Genomic DNA, 12,000 nt, shown 5'->3' on the forward strand with positions numbered 1-12,000 from the left:
AGTTCAAATTCCAGCTGACGAGATCTTTTGTTAAAAACGAACAGCAAAATGTCGAAACATCGTCGGAGCGAAATAATTCTTTTCAGGGGTTGTACGCGAACGAGCGACGCGAGGGGAACGAGGGAAACGTGTCCAGGAGAATTCGCCGGGAATGAAAATGCCCGTCGCGTGTCCGTTACCTTCGCCGGTGGACGCGATTATTTTCAGCGCGTAAATAACCGATCGCCGGGATCCATTGAAACGCGGGGGCCATTCTGATTTGTTGCGGATTCGACGGGCGGCCGACAATTAGCGAAGCTACGGACCTCGGTAAATAGCGCGGGCAATTCGACGTTTACGGCCGGCCAGCGCGCGCGTTGTTTATTATCGCGCTGGCTGCAGGCGGAATTTCGCCGCGTTAAATAATATTTTCACCGCGCGCGGACGTTCCTTTCGCGTCCCTTTTATGTCCGACGCGAAAACGCACGAGCGGAGCGGCGCGCGTTGCGGCCCGTTGAACGGAGATTCAACCCCTCGGACGCGCGTCGAAGAGAGAACGGATGGATCGCCGCCGCACGGCCGGCGCTCGACGAAACCGGTATTCCACCGATTTCACGAACGCCGGGAATTCACATTGACCGGCGGATGCATTCCCGATGCTCGTTTTCACCCAACCGCCCACCGCGGATCGTATCGAACGATTGTTCCACCGGCGAGACGCGAATCCCCAGCGCGCGGCGATAATACGACAATCAGTAATTAAACAAACGAATTTTTGTAGGAACTCAACGCATTTTATTAATAACAGTTCGAGATTCAACATTGAACTTTTCCCTCCTTCGTGTCTCTCTGTTTCTCTCGCTCTACCTCTCGCTCTTTCAATCTTTCTCTCTTTCTCACTCTTTCTCTCCCTCACTTTCTCTCTCTCTCTCTCTCTCTCTCGTTTCGTTTCGTTTGTTCTTTTATCCTAACGCGAAATGCCCATGTAATATCATATATAAAGTTATAAATATTATAAATAATCGAGGTGCGTCCGTTCGAACCGTGGCGGCTCGACGAACCGACACACCAGGAGACCATTTTTTATTCTTTTCTTCGTTCATTCTTTTGTTCTTTTTTTTTTGTATTCTTTTCCTACTTTTCCCGTTTTGCGTCCAGTTTCATTGTATTTTATTGTTCGAGACCGACGTTCCTTTTTTTCCCCCCCTATCTAACCGTGATGATCGTGTTTCGCCGACAGCGCGAGAGAAAACAGCGCGCCTTGAAAGGCGTCCATCGTCCGCCATATTGTCGCTGCCTGCACGAGCCCAGCGAGCGTGCGCGCGTCTCGTTGCTCGGGAGTCGATTTTTGCCCTATTAATCGGTTGAACGTCGGTGATCGGTCACGATTGCGACTCGAGGCACTGCGATTACTTTCTCCGTGTTCTCTCTGTCCTTCTCCCCCTTATCTCTCTTCCTTTCACTCTTTCGCTCACTCTCCCGCTGTCTCTCCCTATCTCTTACCGCGTAGAAAAACAGAACGATCCACCGTGACGATCGACACCACCAGCAGCACGCTTGTTGCTCTCGTTTCGTGTTCCGTGTGTATGTGTACTTTTTACTTCTCAATGTTTTTCTTTTTTTTTCTTCGTTTTGTTCATTTGTTTCGTTGGTCCCTGATACTCTCTCCTCCGACAAACAATTTCTCGTCAATCTTCCCCTTTGTCACTTCCTCGTTCACACATCTTTCGCTCTCCCTTTCTCTCGTTCCCTATCATTCTTTCTCCGGTTACTTTCGCGTCTACTCGTCCGATACTTTCATCCGCGAAAATCGTTCGTTACGTGACAAAGAAACGAGAAGAAATCACTTCGGAAACCAAGAATACGTGAAGAAAACTAAAGGGCAACAACAAACGAAAAGGGAAACGGAACAACACACGGCGACCCCTCGTCTCTTCTCTTCGTCCTTGATCATTCTCTCTCTCTCTCTCTCTTTCAATTTTTGTTCCTGTACACGGTGCACTACGTTCAATCGACGCGAGAACTGGATCGATACACGCCTCCCAAAAGGTGACCGACGTTGCTCACAAGCTAGAATCACGCGAGAACAAAGAGAACTGTCAGCTCGCTTCATCTAATCTCCTCTAAGAAGATTTTTAATACATCGTAGCAGGGCCTCCATGTTCGCGGGATTCCCTGGGCACAAGGAAACCGCGGATATGGAATCTTACGCTAACGTCATCCTCCATCGTGAACTCCTCACTTCAACGCCTTTTGTTTCGGTTGCCATTCTTCGTGAGGCGCCTCGGTCGTCAACAAGAACTTGCCAGAACCGAGACGTCGAATGTCGCTGTTATTTATTTATTTATTACTCTTATTAATAATAAATACTCCATCGATTAATACTCGATCGAGTATCGCGAGTGGACGATTCGCATTGCCTCTGAGCAAATTTTAGTTTGTGTAGAGGTAGTCGACCATCTTTTTGGAAGCGTAGAGTAGCTGCATATCTCATAATTCTGCTCTATTTCACGCACACTTTCTCGCACACGGCTCTTACTCTTTCTCTCTCTCACTCTCTCTTTCTAGCAATCTCTCTTTCTCTCTCTCTCCCTCTCTCTCGCTCTCTCTCTCTCTCACACACACACACTGTGTCTCTCCCTCTTTTTTTGGTATTTTTTTTCTTCGTTTTTCATGTTTTAGATTATGTTTCGTGGCCCCAATATTTTACAAGACAATAATAAAACGCACCGCCCGATGTGAATTCAAGAAACAAGAAAGAAAAGAAACGAAACGATTAATTATACTCTCCTAATGTCGCGCGACACACCGCTGTTAGCCACGCCTCCCCGTCCCGCCACTCCCCCTGGCCCGCCCTGTAACTCCCACTCTCTCGCTTTCTCTTCCGCCGTCACCCTCCGTTTTCGAGCGCGAGTTAATTATCCTTAAATATACTTATGACAAGCGAAACTCCGAATCGGAATTGTTCGTGCACACTTTCGGCGAACGGTCAAGGATATCATTTTTCTATCTTTTAATCGTTTTCTTACGCTACTATCCTTCATTTCGTCACACGCCCCGCCCCCTTCCCCTACTGCGTGTCTCTGTACATTCGTTCGATCGGTCGTTCGACTGTCGCGGCCCCGTCAAACGTTCCCCCTCCGCTGTCTCCGCCACGCCCCATTCCAGCCACGCCCCTCATCCGCTTTTAGAAACGATATTTTTGATTAGACGAACCGTGGATTCCTCACTTCATTCCCTTCCTCTTCTTTTTTTCAGCTTTCTTTATCTATGGAATGTATCACTATTTGGAAGATTAGTCGCGGAGCCGACCGGCAACGACGAACCGCGTCCCTTTCACGTCACACGTCGTTCCTCACGCGAAATCTTGATCGAACGACAAGAACGAGTGATCGTTCAAGCTCGCCGCTGAGCCCCGTCCATCGTTTCCACCTCCCTCGGCGCGAGATCGTCAGCGCAAGCGCTCCGCCCTGGGGGCGTGCGCTTCGGCAACATGAAAGCTGGAGTGGGGAGAGACGACCTTGAACGACCAAACGACGTGGCGACTATAGAACAGTCTTCACCTTTCCCCGATGACTTGAAACGAAGATCGACGTCTTCCCTGACATTTCGCGCGGTAAACACCAGCTTAACGGTAAAGGAGATCGATTCGTCGCGCCGGAAACGGCGTCCACACCTGACCGTGATTATTTGTGTGCAAGTTCGCGCGACGCAGCACATCCCCGCGGAACTAAACTGAATAAATACGCTCGATCGGGGGAACATGTGCTCCGTCGCCTCTACACGACATCCACGTGTCCTCGCACTCACCCCCTCTATACTCGCTCGTCCATTCTCAATCCTCCCCTTTCCCGAACCTTATTCTCTGCACCTCTCTCTCTCTTTCTCTCTTTCTCTCGCGCTCTCTCTTTCTCTCCGCGATTCCCATTCGCTCGTCACGCGTATCGACCGTCTATCGTCAATTACTATTATCATTAATAATATTCACCTATACCATAGGGTCCTTAATCATATAATCGGCTAAACTTTGCGAGCTTATCGTCACGAAATTCCTCTCTCTAACTCGTGTATGCTTATGTACAGTCAAAGTATCCACCTTCTCTCTCCGTTTAACTCCGGGCATAGCAACGTTGACGCGTCCTCAGGAAGGGTTCTCTCTTGCACTCTCTCTCGCACACCCTCTCTCTCCCTCGTCCTCTCTCTCTCTTCCTCACTCTCTCTCCCACTCTCTCTCTCACTGTCACACTCCCGCTCTCACCCTCTCATTCACGCAGCAAACACGAACCCAACGCGAAGCGACCGATCGGATCGAGCCGAGGCCCGGCCAGGCCACGAGAAGAAGTCGATCGAATAATGTATCCTCATAATTGACTTTCTGTTTAATTGTAGAATAACGCCGTGTCGCGGCCGTCGTGAAATAACGCTACGCTCCCAGCCGTCTCGTCGCGACACCGTCGGATCGGAACACTGTCGTTCGAGCGCGGCGTGTCTGGAACGCGACCCCCCAAGTTTCGTCGCTCCATTCGTCGGGAGCTTGTTCGCAAGAGCGTCGCGCCGGGTCGCGTGAGAAATCAAGAGAACGGGTCTCCGCCGTCCCGCGGAGTGCCCGTCGAAGCCACCGAGCGCGCCGCCGGTGTCGTCGACGCGGGCACTCGTGTCGCGAGCGACCGGCCGGTCGACCGATCCTCCTCTCCCCGTTCTAGCTGGGGGAGGCGAAGGAAGACCGCGAAGGAAAGAAACGAGGGAACCGGAACGAGAAGAACCGAGGGCGAGAGAAAAAGAACTACTCGTACCGCGCCGCGGTCGTCGCCGCCGCCGCTGCCGGAAAGAAAAAGAAAACGGAACGCGAGCAGGGCTGTCCTCCCTCCCCGTCGAGTTCCGCCGCCTCTTGATTCGCCACGCGCTCGCGCGCGCTGTATCATCCTCCTCCTCGCCCCTGCCCGCCTGCGATCGTGTCCGATTATACCGTTAAGAGAATTCAATTGTTACCTAAAAAATGTGATTGCCTAGAAAGAAGAGGTCGCCAGCCGCGAAGCTTAGCTGCCGAAAATGCACTACTCGACGCGCGCGATCGTCGAACCGGGTGTTCCGCGCTTCTCTTCCTCCGACCACCCCCAAAACACACGGTCGGCCTTCGAGCGACGCGCGACGGACGAGACGACGACGGCGTGTTCAAACGGTGAACGATCGCCGAGGCGGAACTCGTTTCTCACGGGGTGGCTCGAGAGTTTTCTTTTGCTAGTCGATACTATATTACACGGGAAGCGCGCGGCCGGATCGCGCGAGCGTCACTCCGGCTCGACGGGCTCGCGCCGCGCGTCGAATCGGAAGCGTCGGGAAGGCGTTCCTCGGTTCGAGGCCCGTGATCGTCGCGGGGAAACGTGCTCTTATCTCGGTAAACAGCGGACCGCTTCGACACTAGAACGATCAGATGGAACTGTAAACTAGCTTCGGTCCTCTTTGCGACTCGCCGATGGAAGCGTTGAGTTCACGAAATTCCCTCCACCCTTTCGAGACGGCTTCTCAGTAGGCGAGTCGAAGTTGAAACTCGAAGCTTCCTCTATTAGAAGTACCGATCGAAAGTAACATCGCTAATGCTCATAACGGAACCTCGTTAAACTCCCGTTCCATTAAACTGCAAACGATACGATGCACGCGTGAGCCGTTTACAAAGCGATTCCAACTTCCCCACGCGTCGACCGCCGCGGTTCTCCATCTCTCGGAGGCGATCGCGGGAAGAAGACTCGCGCCGAATCGACACATTCGGTCGCGCAACTAAGATACCAAATCATCGGTAATCAATTCAAGCTTCTCGCGACGGTCGACGCGTTTGCCGAACGTAACAAGCATCCACCGACCGCCTCGAGAGGATCGGAACTCAACAGCTTCTACCGTTACGAGTGCCACCGGAAACGTAGAGAACGATGTTCGTATAATTTCTGTGAGAACCACGTGTCCTATAAATACTCGTTGATCCTAGTGTCAGAAGCGTCTCGCGTCGGATGTGCTTTCTCTAATTATTTCTACCAATCGCCGTGCTGCCTCCGTCGTCCCTGCTGTTTCCCGCTTCGCCCGCACGATCACGTTCCACGTCGCGTGTCGCCGTTCCCGAGGGACACGCGGGCAAGCGGATCGACGCGCGAATTGCGAAGGAATTCGGGGACGGTGCGCGGGAGGGGTGTGTCTGTTCGCATGGTCCCGCGCGTCCCCGCCGCAGACGCCGCCGCCGTCGCCGTCGCCGCCACCGCCACTGTCCCGACCGGCCCTGGTTAGATCCGATTTCCCGAATGGACCGCCCCACGTGGCGTGGCCTTACAGAATATCGAGGTTGAAGCTCGCCGTCGAGTCGAGCGAGTTCAGGAGCTCCTGGGCGCTGAAGTTCGACGTGTCACCGGTCGGCAGGTTCTCCAGGAACTCGAGGCTGAAGTCCGCCGCGGCCACCGACGGGTCCGTGGTGGTCGCCGGCGGTTGCGCGTGCTGTTGCTGCGGCAGGCTGCGCACACCCGGACTGCCCGCGCCGTATTGCTGGTGCGGGTGCAGCGGGGAACCTGGAAGACAAAGGGTTTTCCTCGGTTAGCGTCGGTTTCCTTCGTGCCACTCGATTCGTTGATCGGAGAGAGGTTAGTCTTGTGGGTCAAGTTCTCGATGTGCTCGAGTCTCTGATTTTGATGATTTTTGAAGATGTTGGGGATATGATCTTGAACAACTTGCGTTGTGTTATCAGAGGGCTTTAGTTTTTCTTGTGGTTCGTTTTATCGATAGTAGATGTAATTGACAGAAGATAGAGAATGTACGGATAAGTGAGAATACTGATCAAATTGGGTTTTAGGTGTAGCCTTAACTGGAGGAGATAATTATGAATGAATTTTTGAAAGTAAATCGAAAGTTGATCGCGAGTTGACTGACAGGGACTGTCATTGAATCTAGATTTATAACACTGATTTTTCTGTAAACGCTTTTCCCGTCGTGTCCCAGTTAAGAGGGATTAAGAGAAGTAATTAAATAGCAATGACGAAGTACGATTCCAACGATAGCGAAAGACGTTAACCATAATATTCCGCGATCTACCGGACGTTGGAAAGTAATTCGGATCCGCAATAAAACGTCCATAATAAACACGGTCTAATAATCGATTTGGAAACGTCGGATTTATTAATTCACGTCCGGACGGACGTTTACGCGCGCGTTTCGGCGCGCCTCTAATTTATCGGCCGCCGTTACGATATCGTGCACGAAATGGACATTAGTTACGTAAGCGTACGAAGATATCGCGTTATAAGCGAATAAACGATGTCACCGGGCATAAACGTATGAACTATAAAATTCGCAGAATGCCGGCGCGAGTAAGAGGGAAACGAGAAGGAATTTACGACGGTCTGAAGCCCCGATCGCCGGTCGACTAATTTGCTAATTTATTAGCGGAACCGCTCGATGAAACCGTGCTACACTGTGCATCCAGAAATATGAAACAACCGATCAATTTTTAAAATCGATCGATTCGTTGGAATAACTTCGATCAATAGCGACGTTTTGGGTCAGCGTTCCTACGGCTTCGTTTAATCGCCGAGCTTCCATCGGTTAATACCGTCACCGGATCTCTTTACCGGATGCAACAAATAACTCTGTCGACTTGTTCCAGAGATACTTCAAACATTCAAACCGGTATCGACTGTACATCCGTCAAAAGACTCTTTCCAACGGTTTGAAACGCAAAAACGAATATCTTTATATTACAAACAACTCCTGTTTCCAGTTAACGATATTTCTTCGTTCCAACTGCGTTAATTACTCTACTAATCCAGAAACAACGCAAAGAGTTACGGACGTGAAATTAATATAAACGTACAATACTTCGATGAATTCCCAAGCCAAACCACTCAACTCTCGAATATTTCGAATTTCCAGTGATGTAACACTTAATCAGCAGATCTGTTTCTCCTATTTTAATTCCGTTAGAGTTGACCACTTTGGCAAACGAGTGCCTCGTACAACGCGGAATCCCTCCGATCCGCCGCAACCGGACCGGAAGTGCCAACCGAACGGCCACGGGCCAAGACTCACCCGTGCCTGTACTGCTGACAGAGTTGACCGACGAGGACTGCGTCATTTGCATCTGCAGCGACATCTGATTATTACTCTGCTGCATCGCTAATGTCTGCTGCTGGTGTTGCTGCGACAGTAGCTGCTGCATCTGAGTGGTGTTGCCCATGCCGGAGCCAGCGATACCTCCGCTCTGGGAGCGAATCAACTGTTGATGCTGCATCTGTGCGGCGTTCATCTGCATTCCGCCTGTGCCGCCCATTCCGAATCCACCTGCAACACCGGCCGAAGCGGAACGGTTTCATTTCACTTAAATTCATCCCGGCCTGATTAGGATCGAGCGATCCTCCGCGCGAACGTTCAACGATCTCTTCAACGGCATTCCTGCTGCTTCCGTAGCGTGGTGTTAGAAGTTACTCGAAGTTGACTACTATTTATAAAGAAATGAAGAACACTCCATTGGGAGTGTTTTAGAAATGGCTTTGAATTTTTTTTTAATGATTCCCTGCTGAATACTCGCCAAAACTATGCGGTGAAACAGTTTTCTTAACACTAGAACTACCGAGCATTTAATACGATTAATATGCAATTCCTATAAAAATTGTAACAAAGATTCTTTTCAGTTTCTTCATTATAGTACTCAAATGAAACTATTTTCAAAATCATTTCGAATATTCAATGCTTCGAATCAATAGTTGCTAAACAAAAAAATCGAAACCAGTTTTGACTGGTACGGTAGTCCTAGTGTTAATTCCGCGGGAAATTAACAGTTAAGATTCTCCAGAGTAATTGCTCTACTATCTTCCTTACATCTCAGCCAACAAAATCTGATTCGATAGGACTCGTGGCAGTCAGTGTTAGTCAACGCGTTGAAAGTATTACAAGCATTACAACTCCTGAGAGCCGTTCCCACCTCCGCGGCGGTCCGCGGCGCTAGATCATCGGCGATCCAGGCGTCCGATCCTCCGAGCAGAAAAGTACTCGAAACGGACAACAGGTGTAGTCCGTAGTGGAAACGGGAAACGAAATTACGGGCAATTACGGGACAGAAATTCCTCGCGGCGGCGTTAACGCGGCAATAAGACGACACGGACGGAACGCGCGGCGGCCGTCGACAATGGCCGCGTGGCGCGCGGACTGTATCATTATCGCAATGTAGCGAAATTTAACGATCAGAGCCCCGCCCGTCGGGTGCACAATTACACGCACAACGCGAGGAGGCGCCGCGCGCGGAGCTGCGCAGGGGTCCCGGGGGCCGCCGCCGCCGCCGCTTACCTTGATGACCTTGCTGGTTGAATTGCGATCGCATCTGCGTCTGAAAGCCCTGCTGCTGCATCAGGACGTGTCGCCACTCCTGCTGGGCGCCGCGGCCGGCGATGCTATTCCCAAGGCCGTCGGGCGGGCCGACGCTGACGTTAGGCGGCCGTTGATTGTTGGTCCTAGGATAGCCGAGACGCTGGTGCATCTGGTGCATGCCGCCGATGGCGGCCATACCGCCGCCGCCCATGTACATGTTGCCACCGGCCGCGTGCAACGCCTGCTGCTGCTGCTGCGCCATTTGCGGCCTCATCATCGGACCTAGGGCGAGACGAGCCGGACCCGGCGATATTAATATTCCTTTTCGCGGAACTGCCGCGCCGGTTAATTACCGGTAATCCTCGCTGGATGGGTCTTTAGGCGGGACGACTTTTAACGCGTACTCTCTACGCGGCTAGGTGTGTACGCGGGTAGAGCAGCGTTTATCGCGATGTCTCGCGGCGACAATTTGTACGCTTATCGAGCGCGAACCGATGTAACGCGGTTAATGAGGCTCTGGTTGACGTTCCCGAGTCGAGCATGCTGGGCCAGGTGTGTCTCACCTGGTGGACGAGGTGTTTGGGATTGTTTTATTGGGCCAGGGACTCGAAGCGTTCTTGGGTTCAACTTTTAGCTACTGTGTGGCTTTTGTATGTTGACTTTTTCAACGGTGTCACGCTGTAGTGTTGTCTTTGTTGTCGATTGTGTACGTTGTTGATTAATGTAATTGAGTAGTGGGAGATTCTATTAGTCTGGAATCGCAGTGATATATTTATGATATGCAGACTGCGTCAAATCTTCGTAGAGGTAGCTTCGCTAGTCCCGCGGTAGCTAATGGTAACGATTGTTCCTTTGAGAGGTGTGAATGAATTACTGAGAGACAGTTGGAAATAGATTCTCGATTTCTGAGGAAAATGCGGTGAGAGATTACACTAGATTCAACTATAGAACATTGTCTTCATTCTACTTGAAGCGGAAGTTTCATTCGAAGATAATACATAGATAATAGCGAAATAGTTACGTGCTTCGATCCGTGGGTAACGAACAACATTGATTGTTGTCAAATTAGTCTAGAAATCTTCATCGTGATCACTCGTCATTGTGCGGCAAGGGGTTAAAATCAAAGGCACGCCGTCTGAAAGACGTCATCCGATCGTTCGCGTTTCATTCGAACGATCCAGATTTTTCGATCGCATAGAACCTCATGAAAGTAACTCCGACCACACCGACGCAGAAGCCTCGCGTCGTGTGTAAGCGTGTAACGATATTTACGAGCCTCCTCCCCTTCCACCCTTTCTCCTGTCCATCGTGCGCGTCCCGGTTTCGCATTCTTTCGTTCCGATCTAGAGCGGATCCGGCGAGAGATCGGGTTCATTTCCCTCGGATATGTAACTCGTCCGGTATCGGCGATTAAGAACCGTGTAAACATTCGAGCGGACTCGGGCACCGATGTTTTTCACGATTATAAAACGCCGGAGTTCCTTTTGCTCCCGTTCGGACCCGACGCGGCTCGGTTCGCCCGTATAATCGGGGTAATCCGATAATCACGGTTATCCTCGCGAAATACGCGCGTCCTTTTTCCTGCGCGATCCGCGCAAACACGTTCATTAGGGGACGACGTGCAAACGAACGCTTTGAATAGTGGAATTGGAATAAGCGATATTCCTGTTCTTCGCGTTTCGATATTACGAGCCTCTCGCGGGCCTTTATTAACTTCGGTTCTAGAGTATTTTCGAATTTCAGTGCCCCGCTTCTGTACGCGTTTATCAGACTGTTCCACTTTCTTCCCCTTTATTAAGTGTGTAATAGACATACAAGATTTTACGGTTCACGTTATGCAATTTATTATCGACTCTGATGCAGCGACTTCTGTTTTACTGGAAATTTAACGGTGCCATCTTCGGAAGTTCTATTTAAAGCCTGTCCTCGAAGAAGTCTATTAAAAGATTGTCCTCGGAGCGTAAAAGAAACTTATTACAATCTGACAGTTTCATCGAATTCTACTTCCCATCTTGTGTAGTTAATCACTTAGCAACCGATCGTGTATCGAAGATGGAAATATTAAAAGGGAATCGATATTCTTCAGTCGATAGTTTCGAAATATTGTCTTTAATTTCTCGTTACAGAATTGCAGTTTTCAAGGTAATGCATGAAAATGTAGAAAATCAGCTCGAACGAGTCAAATTTACGAAGTTTCCCGGGGAAAGGTGCCGAAGGATACTTTCGAAATCGAAATTGTCTTCCGCGATTCCATTTTTGATTAGCTCAAGTGCCTATTATCCCGAGTATCGTTTACCGATCGCCAGCTGCCGAAGGAAAGTCCGGGAAATCGGAGCAGCTATCGACAGACCGTGGAAACGTACGTTCCCCGATGGTGGACGAAAGAATCGATAGCACCGCGTCGGATTCTCATTAGCCGGAGTGCCTCCCGAGTTCGGTTAGCGCATATGAAAGTGACGGACCATCGGCGTTTCTAGCGCGGCGAGTGGAACAGTCGAACGGATCGCGGTTGATTTCCGCTTTTCGACGGAGCGAGTTAGCCCGTTTCGTTCTTTGCACCCGAATATCTGACTGCCTTGCTCCCAGCTGGAGTCTATTAACGACTGTGCAAATTATGTCCCGAATAATAAGGAAACTTCGACGACCTTTCGCTCGCAATTGTTTTCTCGAATTTCTCGAAAGGTT

The 12,000-nt window shown here is 50.4% G+C and overlaps 1 protein-coding gene across 7 annotated transcripts in view; it reads right to left on the reverse strand.

Moving 5' to 3' along the window:
* Positions 1–1,589: 1,589 nt before the first annotated feature.
* The window catches only part of mam (neurogenic protein mastermind), a 255,759-nt gene continuing 245,348 nt past the window's right edge, over positions 1,590–12,000 (reverse strand). For all 7 annotated transcript variants that reach the window (XM_076371705.1, XM_076371707.1, XM_076371704.1 and 4 more), the window contains 3 exons: positions 9,295–9,597; positions 8,041–8,292; positions 1,590–6,527 (listed from right to left, as the gene is read on the reverse strand). In XM_076371705.1, coding sequence (XP_076227820.1) covers positions 6,292–6,527; positions 8,041–8,292; positions 9,295–9,597 — 791 coding nt within the window. In that variant the 3' untranslated portion in view covers positions 1,590–6,291. The remainder of the gene's footprint in view (positions 6,528–8,040; positions 8,293–9,294; positions 9,598–12,000) is intronic.

The sequence above is a fragment of the Nomia melanderi genome, chromosome 10 (assembly GCF_051020985.1).
Source record: "Nomia melanderi isolate GNS246 chromosome 10, iyNomMela1, whole genome shotgun sequence".
Taxonomy (NCBI): Eukaryota; Metazoa; Arthropoda; class Insecta; order Hymenoptera; family Halictidae; genus Nomia; species Nomia melanderi.